The sequence below is a fragment of the Spea bombifrons genome, chromosome 8, assembly GCF_027358695.1.
Source record: "Spea bombifrons isolate aSpeBom1 chromosome 8, aSpeBom1.2.pri, whole genome shotgun sequence".
NCBI classification, from domain to species: Eukaryota; Metazoa; Chordata; class Amphibia; order Anura; family Pelobatidae; genus Spea; species Spea bombifrons.
In genome coordinates, this window is record NC_071094.1 from 20,278,936 (window position 1) to 20,299,619 (window position 20,684).

The 20,684-nt window shown below is 46.3% G+C and overlaps 1 protein-coding gene across 1 annotated transcript in view; it reads right to left on the reverse strand.

Annotated features, from left to right (window-relative positions):
* FRMPD3 (FERM and PDZ domain containing 3) overlaps nucleotides 1–20,684 on the reverse strand; it is a 212,831-nt gene that overhangs the window by 70,553 nt on the left and 121,594 nt on the right. The window contains 1 exon segment of the mRNA XM_053473702.1: nucleotides 18,242–18,331. Within this exon segment, the coding sequence (XP_053329677.1) occupies nucleotides 18,242–18,331 (90 nt within the window).

Genomic DNA, 20,684 nt, shown 5'->3' on the forward strand with positions numbered 1-20,684 from the left:
TGGTTTAAGATATATATATCTTACACAAGTACAATGCAAAATAATACATTAAAGATAACAATAATACCATAATATTCATTTTAACCCCTTAATGACCTTTGCCGGTTCAGGACCGTCATGACATAACGGTCACTACATACATACATTGTATGGCGGCGGACGTCCGTTTTAAAAGCGTTTAGGAGGCAACAAACGATGCCTCGATCAGGAGGCATCCAGCGACACCAAACACTTACCTCTGGATGGGCTGTGACCGCTCCGGTGAGCGGTCACAGCCGCAGCTGCCGGTGTTCTCCGCCATCAGCAAGATGGCGGCCGCCCTGTAAAAAAAACAATGAAGTTTTAAAAGTTCACTAGATGGTCTCCAGACCCTCTAGAGAACTCTGGCTCCACTTGCAGGTTGAATACAGGTACTGCATTCAACCATGCAAGTCAATGGAGCCCAGCTTTCTAATCACAATGTGATTAGTAAAATATTCAAAAAATAATAAAAATTAAAAAAAATGGAAAAAAAAATGTGCTAACATTTAAAAATAATTATGCAGTGATGTCACTAGATGAACCATCCAGTACCAGCAAAATGTGTAAAAAAAAATATAAAAACAGTATTAAAAAATAAAATAAAAAAATAAAGTTTATTATTTTGAGCAAGTGCTAAAATTTCTCAAAAATCTCAACAAAGAGTTAAAATAAAAGCACTTCAAATACCCAAGGGGTGTCTAATATTTTAAAAAAATGGCTGATGGGGTAAATTGGAGTGGCCGAGCTCAAAGATAGGGCATAGTTACAGACTTTCCAAAATGGAGAGAAAAAGCACACTTCCCAAATGTGGCATTTTAAATCTCAAACAACACGACAAACCCATGCATGTCGGGTATCACTGCACTCAGGAGATGTTCCTGAACACACATTGGGGTGTTGTTTGACAGTGACATATACCAGAACTTGTATATCTATAACTAAAGTACAATTTGTGTGAAAAAAATTAAAACAAATTACTATTACAAAGTTTGACAAAGTGTAGTTGTATAATTGGTGCATGGAAAGGGTTAAAATAACAGCATTTGGAATACCCTGGGGTGTCTAGTTTTCAAAAATATATGGTTTGACGGAGTTAAATTGAGTTAACCGGCTTCAAAGATATTCCAAAGAGGAGATGGAGGCAGAATGACCAAATGACCACCTGAATTACGCATGCCCCAAAAGTAGCCTTTTACCAGCCAAACAATCTGACAAGCCCATGCATGTGGGGTATCGCTGTGCTCAGGAGATGTTCCTGAACACATATTGGGGTGTTGTTAGACAGTGGCATATACCTGTATATCTATAACTAAAGTACAATTTGTGTGGGGAAAAAAAAATAAAAAAAATACCATTACAAAGTTTGACAAAGTGTAGTTGCATAATTGGTGCATGGAAAGGGTTAAAATAACAGCATTTGGAATACCCTGGGGTGTCTAGTGTTCAAAAATATATGGTTTGAATGGGTTTAATTGAGTTAACTGGCTTCAAAGATGTTCCAAAGAGGAGATTGAGGCAGACTGACCAGATTTGTTAAAAAAGATTTGGAAATTATAAAACGCTGCTTGTACTTATTGCCCTATAACTTACAAAAAACAGCAAAAAAACATAAAAACATTGGGTATTTCTAAACTCAGGACAAGTAGTAGAATCTATTTAGCTAGTTTTTTTACTTGCTTTTTTAGGTAAGTAAAAGATTTTTCAAATAAAAGTCATAAAATGTGGTTTTTTTCAATTTTTCACCATGTTTTATTTTTTTTATAGTAAATAAGATGATACGATCAAAATAATGGTATCTGAAGAAAGCCCATCTTGTCCTGAAAAAAACAATATATAACTTATGTGGGTACACTAAATGGGTGAGGAGAAAATTACAGCTGAACACAAGCACCACAAAAGTGTCAAAACAGCCTCGGTCCCACAGGGTACAAAACCAAAAATGAGCCCGGTCCTTAAGGGGTTAATAGAGGTAAATACTATATAGCTATATGATAGATAAAAAAACCCTGAACACAACACTCAGAAAGAGTTACCTGGGTGCTGCCTCAGGCTATGAAGATATATGAAAAGAAGGCGAGCACACCAGGTTCAGGTTCCCCCATGCGTTGAGCCTTTTAGGTTTGAGCAGCCAAGGGACTTTCTGTTGATCCTCTGAGACTGGGGACAGAGTCTAAGGGTACACACACAGAATAGTGAACACAAGCTATAGTCAGGAAGCTGGAGTTCAGGGTAAACCGTATAACTGCCGAGGTCAGGTAGCCAGGAGACAGAATAGTCAGGATCAATCCGGGTCAACACCCATCCCCACAAGTAGAGTAAATACATTGACTTCATTGTGATTAACTTTGTGGGACAAGATTCTAGCACGGGTCTATGCCTTAGCCATTAGGTAGTATGTGTGCTGCCCGTTACGGCCTAGTTGTTATTTATGTGCAATTAGATTACCATCTTCCAATCACCTACATAATAACCTCCCTAAGTAAGTTGGACCAGGGCATCAGTAAATTCAAGAATACTTATGCATTTTAACCCCTTAAGGACCAGGCTGTTTTGGCATGTAATAGAGCAATAAGTACAAGTAGGGTTTTGCTTTGTCTGGTAATTCTATCTTTGAAGCAGGCCAATTCAATTTTCCACATCAAACAATATAACTAGACACCCCGACTATTTCGCATGCTGGTATTTTAAAAACCAGCCATGTGGTAGAAATTTACTTTCCGTTTTTTATTTCACGCAAATTGTACTTGAGGTTTAAATTTACAGCCCCAGGTAAGTCACTTTAAAACAATACCCCAAGCTTTTATGTGAATTCCAATTGATCTATACCTGCAAAGCTGGGTTTTTGTGTTATTCTATATATCTGCTATGCTATGTTTCCATACATTATTTATGTATACCTGCAAATACAGGGTTAATATGTCTTATTCAGTTGATTAATACCTGCAATGCTCTTTCCATGTATTTATTTGATCTATACCTGGGATGCTACGTTTCATATATTATTGTATACCTGCAAATACAGGCAGGGCCGGACTGGGACTGAAAAGCAGCCCTGGAAAAATTTGGAGACCAGCCCCATATAGTTTATCTCACGGTGAAGCTCTTATACCCACACGCACCCCTTATACACACCCGACTCACACTATGTGCCATTCTTTTTATCTCATTATTTGTATTAAAATGCCAGAAAGCAAAAGTGTTAAAAGGCCCTAATAAATGAAATACATTACACAGAATGGGATCAAAACATTTGCTACAGCGAACATTTTAGATGAAAGAGTTCCATTTTATTCAGTGCAACAAAACACTGATCACATTATTCTTCACGATATTCTGGTAAGAAACTTTTATTTCTTTATTAATTCATGTAGACTATTTTTTTCCATATTTAATAAAAGCTATGATTGAGACATGTTTGTTTTTTATTTCCTTTCATTTGACAACCTACCCCCGAGTTATGCACCTCTGCCCCCAGTTTTGCCACTCTGCCCCCTGATATGCCGTCTAACCCCCTATATGCCACTCTGCCTCCAGAAATGCCTTATACCCCCTATATGCCACTCTGTCCCATGATATGCCTTCTAACCCCCTATATGCCACTCTGCCATATAGGGGGTTAAAAGGCATATCATGGGACAGAGTGGCATATAGTGGGTATAAGGCATTCCTGGAGGCAGAGTGGCATGAAGGGGGTTAAAAGGCATATCATGGGGCACTCTGCCTCCAGACAAGCCTTATGCCCCCCTATATGCCACTCTGCCTCCCTGATATGCTTTATACCCTCCTATATGCCACTCTGCCCCATAATATGCCTTTTAATCCCCTATATGCCACTCTGCCTCCAGAAATGCCTTTTACCCCCCATATGCCACAACCCTCCTATATGCCCCTCTGCCCCGTGATATGCCTTTTAACCCCCTTTTTGCCACTCCACCTCCAGATATGCCTTTTGACCCCCTATATGTCACTCTGCATCCAGAAATGCCTTATACCCCTATATGCCACTCTGTCCCATGATATGCCTTCTAACCCCCTATATGCCACTCTGCCATATAGGGGGTTAAAAGGCATATCATGGGACAGAGTGGCATATAGGGGGGTATAAGGCATTTCTGGAGGCAGAGTGGCATAAAGGGGGTTAAAAGGCATATCATGGGGCACTCTGCCTACAGAAAAGCCTTATGCCCCCTATATGCCACTCTGCCTCCCCAATATGCTTTATACCCTCCTATATGCCCCTCTGCCCCATGACATCCCTTTTAACTCCCTTTATGCCACTCTGCCTCCAGATATGCCATTGACCCCCTATATGTCACTCTGCATCCAGAAATGCCTTATACCCCTATATGCCACTCTGTCCCATGATATGCCTTCTAACCCCCTATATGCCACTCTGCCATATAGGGGGTTAAAAGGCATATCATGGGACAGAGTGGCATATAGGGGGGTATAAGGCATTTCTGGAGGCAGAGTGGCATAAAGGGGGTGAAAAGGCATATCATGGGGCACTCTGCCTCCAGAAAAGCCTTATACCCCCTATATGCCACTCTGCCTCCCTGATATGCCTCAACCCTCCTATATGCCACTCTGTCCCATGATATGCCTTCTAACCCCCTATATGCCACTCTGCCATATAGGGGGTTAAAAGGCATATCATGGGGCACTCTGCCTCCAGAAAAGCCTTATACCCTCCTATATGCTCCTCTGCCCCATGATATACCTTTTAACCCCCTTTATGCCACTCTGCCTCCAGATATGCCTTTTGACCCCCTATATGCCATTCTGCATCCAGAAATGCCTTATACCCCTATATGCAACTCTGGCATTTAGGGGGTTAAAAGGCATATCATGGGACAGAGTGGCATATAGGGGTATAAGGCATTTCTGGAGGCAGAGTGGCATATAGGGGGACACACTTACATACACACACATGTCGATTTTTTTTGTTTTTAACAAATACAAAAAAACATTATACAGTACAAAAAATACATTATTTTACTCACCTTCTACTTCTCTTGACTTCCAGGTAGCTGCACAGTGCACACTGTTCTCCTCTATGCTGACAGGATGCCACTGACCAGACATCCGGTGCTGCAGCGAGGGGGTGGAGCTTCTACCTCACACTGCTCCCATCACTCTGCAGCCATCAGACTGCTGGGAATGTAATCTAAACGGCCGGTGCGTGCTGATGCCGCCGGCCGGAGCTACTTTAACACTTTTTTTTTTTTTTTATTTATATGGTAAGCTGGATCGGCTTGCCATATAAAGTAAAAAAAAAAGTATTAAAGCAGAGGCGGCCGGCAGCATCAGCACGCATCGGCCGTTCAGATTACATTCCCAGCAGTCTGATTGCCGCATAGTGATGGGAGCAGCGTGACGGGTGAAAGGTCAGTGCGAGGGGGCGGAGCTTTCACCCCTCACACTGCTCCCATCACTAGACGGCCATCGCACACGGCTGCTGGGTGCTGATGCCGGCCGGCCGCATCAGCACCCAGCGGCCGCTTTGATTAGATTTCGGGCAGCCTGGGGGGCAGCTCAGCGGCTGTCTTCATGGCCGCCCAGCCCACGGACCTTCCGGCCCACCGGGAAATTTCCCGGTATCCCGGTGGGCCAGTCCGGCCCTGAATACAGGATTTGTATGTCTGATTCTGTTTATTTGATATATATACCTTCAGTGCTGAGATCACAAGTGAATTTCAATTGATCTGGGTTTGTGTGTTGATCTATACCTGCTATCGGCAGCAGGGAGTAATATTTATATATATATATATATGGGCAGCAGGGGCTAGTAAATGGGTTTTAGATATTTGGACAGGGGCGCAATTTCAGTGCATGCCATAGGCGCTATTTTCAGTAGATACGCCTCTGGTCCCCAATGAAGGACTTCCACGCCAGAGATCTAGATTTAAAACAAGACGTTTACAAACTATTAACATCAGTTCTGGTGAGTCCTCATTTGACTCAGAAGGAGATGTAAATCACCATACACAACAGGTAATGTTTTAGACCATTAACTTCGGCAGGAACTACCACTGGACCCCTGATAACATAAGTGTCACATAAGGGGAAAGCAATGTCACTTTTGCAGAGGTTAATGGGAGGTCATCTTCGGGCAAAATGGCTTCTGGGCACGCCTTCTCCCTTGATCCTCTAATTGAGGGAGAAGATGTCACCGGAAGCAATGCCATTTTTGTGGAGGTTCACCAGATGAATATGTCTGTGGACATGCAGATGAAGATATTATTGCTTACTGTGCATCATCTTTTAAAATCACACCCATTTACAATTAAACTGGACATGCTAACATGGAATTCTATATCATAGATGTGAATCACAAATTCAAAATAACTGCCAGTACTAGTTAGTACAAATACTGCATTAAAAACAACTGCCGGTAATCCCTACGTACATTCAATAACCAGCAAAAAAAAAAAAACTAAATATTTATATTTATATTGAACACTATTTATTTAACAAGAACATCATTCCTCTGATTTGGATGTTGGTAATTGATATGCAGCAATAAATGTCAGATCCTTCATAAATTCTGAATATAAGGTATCCTGTTGATATCCTACAGTATCCACAAAATCACAAATGTAATACCAAAGTTTAAAGACACAGATATTCACAAATGTGAATTCCAGACACATACACCATAACATTATGACCACCTGCCTAATATTGTGTAGGTCATCCTTTTGCCGCAAAAACAGCCCTGACCCGTCAAGGCATAGATTCCACAAGACCTCTGAAGGTGTACTGTGGTATCTGGCACCAGGACGTTAGTACAGTAAGTAGCGAGGTGGGGTCTCCATGGATGCATCCTGGTGCCATGTGTTTCCCAGTTAAGCGACGCACATGCACCTGGCCATTCACGTAGAAGTCTGACTATAAGAGTGAGATCCAGATCCCCCACAGTGCTCCATCACAGAAGCGACAGCAGCAGGCATATCTGGGGGGCAGAGTGGCATATAGGGGGTATTCGACATATCTGGGGGGCAGATGTGCAGGTTGACAAATAAAAGCAAATAAAAAAAAAAAGAAAAATACCTCTCGTCTCGTCATATTCCAATAGAGGTCTGACTACAAGACTAAGATCCAGATCCCCTGCAGCACTGCAGGGGACCTGTGCATAGACAGTCTCCGTGGCTGCCGGCACTTCCGCCAGGGCTTCTATGACAGAGTAGCGGCGTGACACGACCTTTCCAGGGCTCAGTCATAGAAGCCCCGGCAAAGGTCTACGTGCATCGCGCAGACCTCCACTGGCTGCCCCCACTAGACGCCAGGGAATCTGAAGCACAGAGTACAAGTCTGGATGCACTGGTGCATCGAGGGGTATAAGGGATTTCTGGAGGCAGAGTGGCATATAGGGGGTTAAAGGCATATTGGGGATAATTCTGAACTTCTATTTTAAGCTTAAGGGTAGTAGTGGACTGATTAATGATTATGTGTGATAAATTAACTCTGTCTTCTACCTGACAGAATGGCTCAAGCACACTGAGATAATATAATACAGCTAATTTAGCTAGCTAAAATGAATTATAATATTAACTAAAATTAATTAACACACTAGTAATAATCTACACTAGTATACTATGATTGATATTTATATATTATATTACTATTAAATGATATTTAATTAATATTCTAATACCAACAATGCAGCTTAACCAACTTATTGACTGACTGACTGTCCTGAACTGAAATTACAAAATCAAGTTTTAAAAATGATTTTAAAAAAACTAAGGGAAGACAGTAGGCAAGCAGTAGGCAGTGGGCACGGTCAGCCCAGGGCCAGGGGACAGATTCACAGAAGCACTGGGAAAAAAAAAACTACTTCAGTAAAGTACACTGTGAGAAATGGCAGGCTGAGGCTATTACCAGTCTCACACAGAACAATCTCTCCCCTCTCTGTAATGCTCTGATGCAGCACAGCAGCGTTACAAAAGCAGTCACAGCGAAAATGAATAGATCTCATGCAACCTCTGCTCTAAAGGCTGTTTCCTATTTTAAAAAAAAAAAGCAGCACAGACATTGGACAAGCCCTCAGCATGATGTCACAAGGGTGAGCTGATTGGACAAACGAAGATCAGCTCACTCAATCAATGTCCCTCCTCGTCTTTAAAAAATTGTCGGGCACGTCGAGAAACGAAGAAACGAAGAATCTTCTTTTTATGCGGCTTCGTGTACGTTTTGCCGCCACCATGTTCCATTCTTCAGTATTCAGTTTGAACAATGAAAACGCACTATTCGTGTTCGTTTTCATGTTCGCCCGAATGCAAATGCACAAGTCTACTTCATACAGCCTCAATTGCCTTAAATTGAAGGATTTTTTTGAGAGATTCCACATTGTGTGTGGGTGGTGGTACTAGAGAAACCTTTCATAATATTGAGACATGAATGTAATACCGTATTTGATCGATCTATAAGACGACCCCCCAGAAGTGATGGATGAAAAACACAGTTCCGAAAATATTCTGCATGTAATAAGAAAAATGTTTTCCCTTTGCGGTTGAACTCCACTTTGAGGATTTTGGAGCAGCAGAGGGTAATCCATAATTTTGCATTAGAGCACAACTTTGGGATTACATCTCCATTGAATAGGAAGGATTGGACAGTGATTGCTCAGATAGTGACAGTCCTTAAACCATTAAACTCAAACACTGCCCATCTGGGCCAGGTAATCCCAGTCTTCTCCCATCTAGGCAGCAAGATAGATGTGTTTCTTAAAAATCGTGAGGCTGTTCAAGGTGGTACTCTACATCCTGGCGTAGCAGGCATAGTCAGGAAGCTGAAGGATCTTCTAAAAGTTTGCCTTTGCAAACGAATAGAAGAAAGTCCTGAAATGATGCTAGTGTGCCTTTGCAATCCAAGGATTAAGGGAAAGCTAGCAATGTACTTAGTGCTACCGGGAACAATTGATCCAAAGGGTGCGTGACTAGCAGCAGAAATGGGGAATGCTGTCCCAGGAGGGAGAGGTGCAGGAGGAAGAAGATATGATGTTGTCTGCTACTCCTAGCAGCAGTGCCACAAGCAGCACAACACAGCTGAGTGTTGGGAAGAGGCACTTGGGAGTATAGTTGGCCCCACTGACAGAGTTAGCAGCAGAAAGGAGAGTAGGGCTGCTGAAATGGTCAAACTTTACCTCTGTGAAATTCCTTCTATGCCTGACGTTGACCCTCTTAGCTACTGGGATGAAAAGAAGAGTGTGTGGCCTGCACTCTCATGGGTTGCGCAGCAGCTGCTATCATGTCCGCCAACCACTGTTCAAAGCGAGAGCTTGTTTTCTCAAACGTGGCACCTCATCTGATGGAGCAGATTGCCGTTCTTAAATTAATCTGCCCAGGTTGGGGTACCCATCTCTTAGCTTGGAAAGTTAATTTTCCCCAATAGTAAAGGTAGTTTCTCCCCCTGGCTGCGTCTGTTTGTGTGGCAACGCCTGCTACCTCCGCCGGAGTAGCCAGCTTACGATAGGGCCTTTTGAGCTCTGAAAGTCCATTCCCAAACGTCAAGGACTGAGAGTGTTTGCACGCTTCGCCCTGGGGGTGAAACAGGTGAGCTGGTCGCCAATTGCCCACTCATTAAATTTTTGCATTTTCAATGCTACTGGTGGTGGTGTCAGTGTCTTTTGCCTGCCAGTTCCTTTCCTGGCTAAATGTCATGTCTAAAATGTCCCTAGTAGGGTAGTTTTTCTCTCCTGGGTGCGTCTGTTTGCGTTGTGGCAACGCCTGCTACCTCCGCCGGAGTAGTCAGTTTACGCTAGGGCCTAGTGTTTGAGCTCTGGAAGTCCGCTCCCAAACGTCAAGGACTAAAAGTGTTTGGACGCTTCACCCTGGGGGTGAAACAGCTGAGCGGGTCGTCAATTGCCCTCTCACTCATCTTTTCCCTGTCCAATGCTGCTTTTGCTGGTGGTGGCGCCAGTGTGTTTTGCTTGCCAGCTCTCTTCCTGGCTAAACGTTATGCCCAAAATGGCTCTACTGGCTGCATCTGCTTGCAGTGTCGCAACGGCGGCTACCTCTGCCGTGGTAGCCAGCTTATGCTAGGGCCTAGTGTTTGAGCCCTGGAAGTCGCTTGGCTTGCTGAGGTAAAAGTATATATGTAAAGAAAAAAGGTGTGAAACCAGTGTGAATTTGGGTGTATAGAGAAAAAATAATAATCAATATACTTCCCTTTGTCTGATGCTTCAACGTATACCCAGCTGCAACCCGTACACAACACTCTCCGGGTGTTTTAAATTAGAACAAGGATCACTAGGGGGCGCTCGTGTATACCAGTTGAAAAAAAAGTTAGAAAAAATAGAAAAAAATAGAAAAAAATGATTGTGTTGTATTAATGATTGTGTATTCAGGCCTCATAAACATCCCCTCCTCCGGGCTTTTTTCACATATATATATTGCATATCCACCCGGAGGAGGGGATGTTTATGAGGCCTGAATACATATAAACACTGTGAGTGCATTATATAGCTATATAATACGAAGATTTGTGCATAATACTACACAATCATTTTTTTCTATTTTTTCTAACTTTTTTTTCAACTGGTATACACGAGCGCCCCCTAGTGATCCTTGAGGTAAAAGTACACAGATGACTGCAGGAGTACACAGGTAACTGTTTACAGAATTGGGTGACTCTGGCAAGAAATAGCAAATTTCCCCAAGCCTCTTTATATCCTTGCCCTGATCTGGGTGTTCCTGGTGTTGGCTTTGCATTGTTATTCATGTGTCACGGGATCAGGGAGAGAGGAAGGATCCTACTATGCAGATAAGCACGGTAGAGAAGTCCAGTATACAGTCCGTAATCAAAAAGGGCAAAGGCAGGCAGCGAGGTCAAACGTATCCGAGGTCGAGGCAGGCAGAATAGGAGCAAAACGGGTAAACAGATCCGAGGTCGTAGGCAGGTAGCGAGAATCGTAGTCAAAAACAGCAAAGGTCGGTACACAAGAAAATCGAGAATATATATAGCAATCAGCACACCCAAAAAGTATTACACTTTGAACGGGTGAAGACAGGATAGAAAAGTGGCGTTTAAATAGGGGAGTGATTGCAAACAGCTGTGCAGCGTACGCGGCGTACGCTGCATAGGCTGAGTATTCTGCGTAGATTGCGTACGCTGCGTAGATTGCGTACGCCGCGTACGCTGTGTAGATTGCGTACGCTGCGTACGCTGTATACACAGCGGTACGCTCGATGCGGACCTACGCCGCGTCATAACCGCGTCCCCTTCGATACGCGTGGGGGACGTACCGGCGCGTTCACGGCAGGTAGACGCGGTCCCAGCCGAGGTGGAGGAGGCGGGACCGCGACACTGCCGTGTGCGTACGGCGGGGACCGCAGCGCCGGAGGAGTCGGGACCAGGCGAGGCAGCCCTGGCGTCAGAGGTAGGTACCGCGGTGTGCGTGACAGTACCCCCCCCTCCAGGAGCGCGTCCCGAGCGAGACGGAGCCGGACGAAGAGGGTGGAGCGCGTGAAACCGAGCGACACGAAGAGGAGCATGAACGAAGCGAGCAGGCACCCACGTCCGTTCCTCAGGACCGTACCCCTTCCAAGCCACGAGATACTGAAGGCCGTTACGAACCCTACGTGAATCAAGGATTCTGTCGACGACGTATTCCTCATGACCATGGACGGCAAGCGGGGCTGGAGGCTTGAATGGAACGGTAAACTGATCGGATACATAGGGTTTCAGCAGGGAGACATGGAAGGACCGCGGAATCCGCATGGTAGGTGGCAAGGCAAGGGACACCGTCACGTCGTTGAGCTTGGCACGAACGCGGAAAGGGCCAATAAAACGAGGTCCCAGGGTCCGGGAAGGTTGCCGCAAACGGATGTGTCGCGTAGATAACCAGACACGGTCGCCCACTTGTCCGGAGGTGGAGTCCTCTTTTATAGCGAAGTTGGGCTTTCAGGAGAACCTCCCGGAGTTTCTTCCAGTGAGCGTCCATGTCAGATACACGTTTGTCTACCGCGGGTACCATGGAGGAGGAACGAGAAGACGGAGGAGGCAGTATGACAGGGTGATAGCCCAGGGCAGCAAAAAACGGGGTACATCCAATGGACTCATGCAGAGAGCCATTATAGGTCATATAGGTCATTATAGGTCATCTCTGCGAGCGGCAGGAGAGACGACCAATTGTCCTGGCTATCGTTGCTGAACATTCGCAAGTATTGTTTGAGTGTTTGGTTAGTCTTTTCGGTTTGTCCATTGGTCTGCGGATGATAAGCAGTCGATAAGTGGAGTTGTATTCCGAGTCTCTGGCAGAGGTGTCTCCAATAGCGGGATATGAATTGTGTACCGCGATCGGACACCATGTGGAGCGGAAGACCGTGAAGACGGACGATGTGATTGATAAAAACATCGGCAAGTTGTGAAGAGGATGGCAGGCGTGGTAAGGCGACGAAATGAGCTTGCTTAGAAAAACGGTCGACGACCACCAAGACAGTCGTGTTACCCTGTGATTTGGGGAGATCCACGATGAAGTCCATCGACACGTGTGTCCAGGGAGCCGTGGGAACGGGAAGAGGATGCAGGAGACCTTGAGGTCGACTCCGAGAGGTCTTCTGGCATGCACAGGTGTGACAGGCGGCCAGATATGTTCGGACGTCTCTGGTGAGTGATGGCCACCAGAATGACCTGCGGATGCGGTATTCTGTCTTCCGGAACCCAGAATGACCAGCGAGGAAGGACTTATGTCCCCAGTGAAGAACATCCGTACGAAGACCGGGAGGAACGTAGAGACGCCCCGGAGGAGGACGTTCAGAAGGCGGGATGGCCCTTTGGGACATACGGATCCTGCTCATCGTGCGTATGGACAGACTGGCAACAAGACGTGTGGATGGAATGATGGGTTCGTTGATGTGCTGATCCCTGTGGTTATCGTGTTGTCTAGAGAGGGCATCAGCTTGGATGTTTTTGGAGCCTGGTCGGTAGGTGATATAGTAATTGAACCGGTTGAAAAATAGCGACCACCGTGCTTGTCGAGGGCTTAATCTCTTGGCGTTCTCGATATACAGCAGGTTCTTGTGGTCTGTTAGGATGATCACGGGTTGTTCTGTACCCTCTAGAAGATGGCGCCACTCCTCAAGTGCCATTTTGATGGCTAGGAGTTCACGGTTACCGACGTCGTAATTCCGTTCGGCTGCGGAGAAACCCTTAGAAAAGAAGGCACATGGATGATATTTTGTGGTTTGATCATGACGTTGCGATAGGACAGCCCCTGCTCCGGTTTCGGATGCATCTACTTCCAGGAGAAACTGTTTGGTAGGATCCGGCCGACGTAACAGGGGAGCTGAGACAAAGGCTTGTTTTAGCCGTTCGAACGCCTGTCGGGCGTGTGTGGACCACTGAGACGGATCGGCTCCTTTTTTCGTCAATGCTATGGTAGCGTAGTTTCTGATGAATCGCCTGTAATAATTAGCAAAGCCCAGGAACCTTTGGACGGCTTTGAGTGTTCTAGGGAGGGGCCAGGCTGTGATGGCCTCGAGTTTGCCAGGATCCATGTGAAGCCCTTCGGAGGAGACGATATAGCCAAGGAAGGGCAGACGTGTCTTCTCGATTATGCATTTTTCAGCCTTGGCATACAACCCGTTCTCCCTTAGCCTTTGTAGAACAGCTCGTAGGTGGTGTCGATGTTTTTCGAGTGTTGGAGAATAAACGAGAATATCGTCCAAATACACGATGACATGAGATAAGAGCATGTCCCTGAAGACGTCATTTATGAAGGACTGGAATACTGCAGGAGCGTTGCATAACCCGAAGGGCATGACTTTATATTCATAGTGCCCGAAGCGGGTGTTGAAGGCCGTTTTCCATTCATCCCCGGACTTGATACGGATCAGATTGTAAGCACCCCTGAGGTCTAGCTTAGTGAAGTATTTGGCTCCTTTCAGGAGGTCGTAGATCTCTGTGATGAGAGGAAGGGGGTACCGGTTCTTTATGGTGATACGGTTTAACCCCCTATAATCGATGCATGGCCGTAGGGAACCCTCTTTCTTGGCCATGAAGAAAAATCCAGCTCCAGCAGGAGAAGAGGATGGGCGGATGAAGCCTTTGTCCAGGCTTTCTTGGATATATCGTTCCAGAGCTTTGTTCTCCGGTTCGGAGAGGGGATAAGTACGTCCCCGTGGCGGATCGGTTCCAGGCAACAGATCGATAGCACAATCGTAGGAACGGTGTGGTGGTAGCCTCTCCGCATCTTTTTTGGAGAATACATTCAGATAATCCCAGTAGTGTCTAGGTACTATGGTTTTGGGATCTGTGGGTGTGATCTCGAGGACGAGATTGAGTCGTCGACAAGGCATGACACAAGACTCTTGACAGTAATTGCTCCACGCTGGTATGTCTCCTTTTACCCAATCGATGTGTGGGTTGTGCTGTCGCAGCCAGGGATGTCCCAAGATTAGAGGGGCATGAGGAGACTTGATTATCTCAAACGTGAGCTGTTCCTGGTGGGTTATCCCTACCAGTAAGGTCAGAGGTACGGTTTCCTGTGTCACGAGTCCTGATCCCAGAAGTGAGCCATCAACGGAAGCAACCAGAGAGGGAGCTGTCTTGGTACGAAGCGGTATGTGCTGCTCCTTCGCCCACTGGTGATCCATGAATATGCCCGCAGCCCCGGAATCTATGAAGGCGCGGGTGGCTACAACGTGTTCCTCCCAACGGATGGAGACGGGCACCGTCAGGCGTGTAGTGGGAGGAGAAGAAAAAGGACGTGTGCTTAGGCTGCCTTCTCCGGTGCAACCTAAGCGTTGTCTTTTACTGGTTTGCTGGGACAGGAGGACAACAGGTGATCAGCTCGGCCGCAGTATAGACAGAGCCCCTGTGTCCGTCTGTGTTTCTTTTCGGCCTCAGTGAGGTGGCGCACTGTCCCTATTTCCATGGGTTCGTCGACCACGAAGGAGGAAGATGTGGCAGCCGGAGGCCTTGTGTAGCCGGAGGCCTTGTGTAGCCGGAGGCGAGCGGTCCTGGTCTTTTCCCACGGGAGTGTTCGTTCGCCCTTTCTTGGATACGTTTATCCACTCTGAGACATAGGGCTATGAGATCCTCAAGATCCGCAGGGGTATCATGGAAGACGAGGGCGTCTTTGATCTTCTCATTGAGGCCTCGTCGGAAGGCGGCTTTGAGAGCGCCCTCTTCCCAGTTGGTCTCATGGGCCAGGGTGCGGAATTCCACCGTATACTGAGCCAAGGTTTTGCGGCCTTGTTGGATGTCAAGTAGTGAAGACTCCGCTGTTTCTTTACGACCTGGCGCATCGAAAACAGTCCGTACAGCTTCCATGAAAGCGGGACAGTCCTCGAGGAGATATGAATCTTGCTCCACGAGGGGAGAAGCCCACAGTAAGGCATCACCTTTGAGCAGCGAAATGATGAACGAGACTCTCTTGGAGGATGTCTGGAACGCCTGGGGGTGGTTTCGGAAGTGGAGCATGCATTGATTAAGGAAGCCACGGCATTCCTTCGGATCTCCAGAATATTTGTCTGGCAGAGGGAGTCTGGCAACAGCACCTGTGTCCTCGTGATGAACGTCTCTGTGATGGGGTGTTCCCACAGTTGGGAGAGACGTCAAAGAACGTAACAAGTCCGTCATGGCATCCACCTTCTGTTCCAGGGACTGTAGCTGGGTGGCCTGCGCCGCCAGACGCTGGTCCTGTAGGTCTTGGCGGGCTTGCAACCGCGCCATATCCGCGGGATCCATGTTTATGACCCGTTCAAAACTGTCACGGGATCAGGGAGAGAGGAAGGATCCTACTATGCAGATAAGCACGGTAGAGAAGTCCAGTATACAGTCCGTAATCAAAAAGGGCAAAGGCAGGCAGCGAGGTCAAACGTATCCGAGGTCGAGGCAGGCAGAATAGGAGCAAAACGGGTAAACAGATCCGAGGTTGTAGGCAGGTAGCGATAATCGTAGTCAAAAACAGGCAAAGGTCGGTACACAAGAAAATCGAGAATATATATAGCAATCAGCACACCCAAAAAGTATTACACTTTGAACGGGTGAAGACAGGATAGAAAAGTGGCGTTTAAATAGGTGAGTGATTGCAAACAGCTGTGCAGCGTACGCTACGTACGTTGCGTACGCCGCGTACGCTGCATAGGCTGAGTATTCTGCGTAGATTGCGTACGCTGCGTAGATTGCGTACCCCGCGTACGCTGTGTAGATTGCGTACGCTGTATACGCAGCGGTACGCTCGATGCGGACCTACGCCGCGTCATAACCGCGTCCCCTTCGATACGCGTGGGGGACGTACCGGCGCGTTCACGGCAGGTAGACGCGGTCCCAGCCGAGGTGGAGGAGGCGGGACCGCGACACTGCCGTGTGCGTACGGCGGGGACCGCAGCGCCGGAGGAGTCGGGACCAGGCGAGGCAGCCCTGGCGTCAGAGGTAGGTACCGCGGCGTGCGTGACATCATGTGATTTTAACACCTGCCCATATATTTTGATTTAGAGTTCTTAAAGTCAGCATTTAATAGCTGGAACAATCATACTTTGCATACTTTCAAGATACAAATTTACACAATTTACATAAACCACATTTGTGAAAACCACTCCGTGTGGTATTCTAACAAAACTGGACAATAATCTCAAAACAAAAATGTAATATGGTATCCATTAGAATTATACTTATTTAATAATTGGGGATCTAACTGTATCCTTTCTTATTCTGCTTTCTGCTGAGTCTCAATCTGGTTTAGTAAAATTTCACCTTCCAGTAAAACATATTCAGAATACCATTTTTTATTGAAATGTTTTTTAATACAGTATTATACATTGTTTTTCTGATCTATGTATATGCTCCCTGGTTGGAGTGTCTTTTTTGGCTCAAGACACATTTAATAAAAGGGTATGGACCTGTGAAAGCATTTCTTAAGAGGGTGTTTGTGTCAATATTAACATTTTCATCTAAACTTTAGTTCATTTAGTTATGTGACACACTCTGGGCTATCATGCACTAATAAACATAGCACTATATACTGTACATATCTATGTCACACACCAAAACACACTAAAGCACTTACTGTAAAACACACATACAGTGAAGGAAACAATTATTTGATCCACTGCTGATTTTGTACCTTTGCCCACTGACAAAGACATGATCAGTCTATAATTTTATTTGAACATTGAGAATCAGAATAACAACACAAAAATCCAAAATAACACATTTCAAATAAGTTTGCAAAATATGACTTAGTACTTGGTGACAATCACAAAGGTCAGAAGTTTCTTGTAGTTGGTCACCACATTTACACACATCTCAGGAGGGATTTTGTCCCATTGGTCTTTGCAGATCCTCTCCAAGTCATTAAGGTTTCGAGGCTAACGTTTGGCAACTCGAACCTTCAGCTCCCTCCACGGATTTTCTATGGGATTAAGGTCTGGAGACTAGCTAGGCCACTCCAGGGCCTTAATGTGCTTCTTCTTGAGCCACTCCTTTGTTGCCTTAGCCGTGTGTTTTGGGTCATTGTCATGCTGAAATACCCATCCACCACCCATTTTCAATGCCCTGGCTGAGGGAAGGAGGTTCTCACCCAAGATTTGATGGTACATGGCCCCCTCCATCGTCCCTTTGATGCGGTGAAGTTGCCCTGTCTCCTTGGCAGGAAAACATCCCCAAAGCATAAAGTTTCCACCTCCGTGTTTGACGGTAGGGATGGTGTTCTTGGAGTCACAGGCAGCATTCCTCCTCCTCCTCCAAACACTGCGAATTTCTCACCAAGCCTTGTGTAGGTTTACAATGTCGTCCCTGACATCCTTGGACAGCTCTTTGGTTTGGAATCTGATTGCTTCTGTGGACAGGTGTCTTTTATACAGGTAACAGCTCTTTACCTGTATAAACGACACCTGGGAGCCAGACATCTTGCTGATCGATACTTAAGTAAAATGCAAATCAATTTATAACTTATTTGAAATGCGTTATTCTGGATTTTTTTGTTGTCATTCTGTCTCTCACCTACCACTAAAATTATACAAAATCAGCAGGGGATCAAATCATTTTTTCCTTCACTGTACATTGACTCACTGTAACACACAGACATACACACACTTACTGTACAATATGTACATATATCCACACAAACTTTCTCATGTCTTCATGGCAGCTTGCAACATTACGTGACTTTGCCACCACGAGTTGGCTGTGTTTCAATGGTTGGATAAGGTTATATGAGCAATAGGGCACAAATTTGTCTTAGCAAATAAAAAATATAATCTGACATTACCATGCCCACTGTGTTGAACAATACTCCAGTGAAAGTTGGCAATTCGTTTAGAATACGTAGGTAACGGAGCTTGGCTTGAGTGACAGATGCCTAAAAGTAATAGAAAGGGAAAGTGTGACATCTGTGCAGTTTTCAGAAATTTCCACATAGCGCAGTCTAAATAACAGCTCTATTAGGTAACAAGCTCACACATGTTCATGTTATTGTTCATTTTATGGCAAAACAGGAGGCTTCATATTTGCATCATCTTCTTTACGAAAACCTCCAGCAGCAAAGAAATGCAGCAAAGAAATTATTAATAACACTCCACTTCCTCTTCTTTGCTGCTAGCCTCCAGATGAGCACCCTCTTTACTAGTGTGCTTCAGACTTGACTTTATTTTGGGTGGATTTCATTAAAATACCTATTGTTGCGTTTTCTTATCCTGTTTTGTGATGGTATTTATGTTCTGTTAATATTTTTATGTGTGTGTTTGTCTCTTACCATTTTTAACCCGTGTTGCTTGCCTACAGTCTCCGTGTGTTTAGGCCTCTTTACGACTTCACCATTTAGTGTTTGCTCCTTTTTCCTTCTTCTGTGTTGCTGCGTCTAGGCATCCAGTGTGTCTGCCTTCCCAAACCTTCGTGCTGGGCCTCAGGATTTGTTCCTCCCACGAGCAGACGTGCTCTGATGTGGCCTCACTGCGGTCGACTTGGACATCTGTGCTTCCGCGCTTCCTGGTCTCTTTCCCTGCTGTTATGCGGCCCAGCCTTCACCTTCATAACGGTGCAGAGCATTTTTTCAGTTTCACCGTAGAGGGTGACCCCCTCTGCATTACCTGAGGGTGACCACCTCTGCATGTCCTGGGGGTGACCCCCCTTTTTTTCTGGCTGTCTGCTGGGGTTATGAGCCCTCTGGTGGACATTTTAGCCGGTTTAAGTTCCAACAAATAATAAATAAAACAATATGTTTTTAAACAGCCTGCTTTGGTAGTTTTCTATCCTCTAGTGACCTAGGTCACTTTCACGTGGCTTGAGTTTACTCTCTGCCTGGAGTTAGCTTGGTGCAGCACCCCCTTAGGGTGACCCCCTGCAATTTGGGACTGGCCTCCGGCCTGGAATCTCGGCCCTCTGGGTGACCTTCATTTGTGCCAACGGGTGACCCCGTGTACCCCTGAGACCAATTTTGTCTACTGTATGCCTGGCATATATCAAGTGGACATGTCTGACGCCATTCTACCTATGCCCTCCAGGCCTGGCTGAAGTCTTTCCCTGCGGCCCTGGCCTCCCTAGACCGCTCGGCCCTTGCCCAGGCGCCTCCACCCCGCTGAAGGCTCTCAGCCGGCTTCTCCAGTAGAGCAATCTGCGTTGGTTCGGGAGACTTGAGGGACTTTCAGCCTACCTCCATCCCCAGGTCCTCCACGGTGATCCTGGATTCCATGGGCCTCCTGATGTTTGACCCACCCACCCTGCGCCACCCCAGGTCCTCAGAGTGGACGCCTGCATGCCACATCGCGCAGTTTCTGCGCTTCTGGCTACATCGGCCTCTGGAGAAGAAGACTCGCCAAGAACTACGTGCCCTCGGTCCACTCTTTCTGACAAGGTGGCGAATACCCCCGAGTTCGATCCTACGTTCGTCGCCTTCATGAACAGGTCCGGAAAAGCTTCTCGGAGGGGCATGGAGCAGGGTCTGCGCTCTGCACAGGACAAACTGCTGGGCGTGGCAGGCACTCTGATGCAGATTCTCTCTGACTGATGAGGCTATGGCAGAAGGTACCCAGACCGATCCCTATCTGGTCAGGGAGTGGGCGCAACATGCTGTTTGCCTCCTGGGGAATGCTATAAATTGACTGAGCTGGAACTGAAAGAATTGAGGCCAGATGCCAAAAGCCTCCTGTTTGGGAATAAGAACTCAACCAGCATGTGAATATCTGCACATCCTTGAAAAAGGCTCAGACCTCAATGTGGAAGGTCTTCAGGGCTGGAGATCTTTTTTGGTGAGGGCTGGTCGGCAGAGGGGCCGTGCTACCAGCAGAGTTGCCCTCCATGGCAACAGACCCAGATTCCAGGAGAGTACAGCGGGTCAGCGGTTCCAATACCGATCATCATTCTCCAGAGGCGCCGCTAGGGGCAGAGGGACTTCCTCCTCCTTCAAGACCAGAGGCTCATCAGGTAAGACTCTTTTCAATTTTGCCTCATATTCGGGTATCGGGCAGGTTATTTCATTTTTTCCCAGCCTGGGAACGTCTCACTCAGGACCCCTGGGTCCTTCAATGTGTCCAAAGTACTCATTTAGAATTCCTTTCCCATCCGCGTCAACCTTGTCCCCTTTGCCCTATCTGTATGACGGGGGATGTGCTAGCGCTGGTACATGCGGAACTGGTATCCATGCAGGCGATCGATGCGTCAGGCGCTCAAGTTTTTGTCGGCAATACCTTTCCTGTGATAAAGAAGACTGGAGAGTT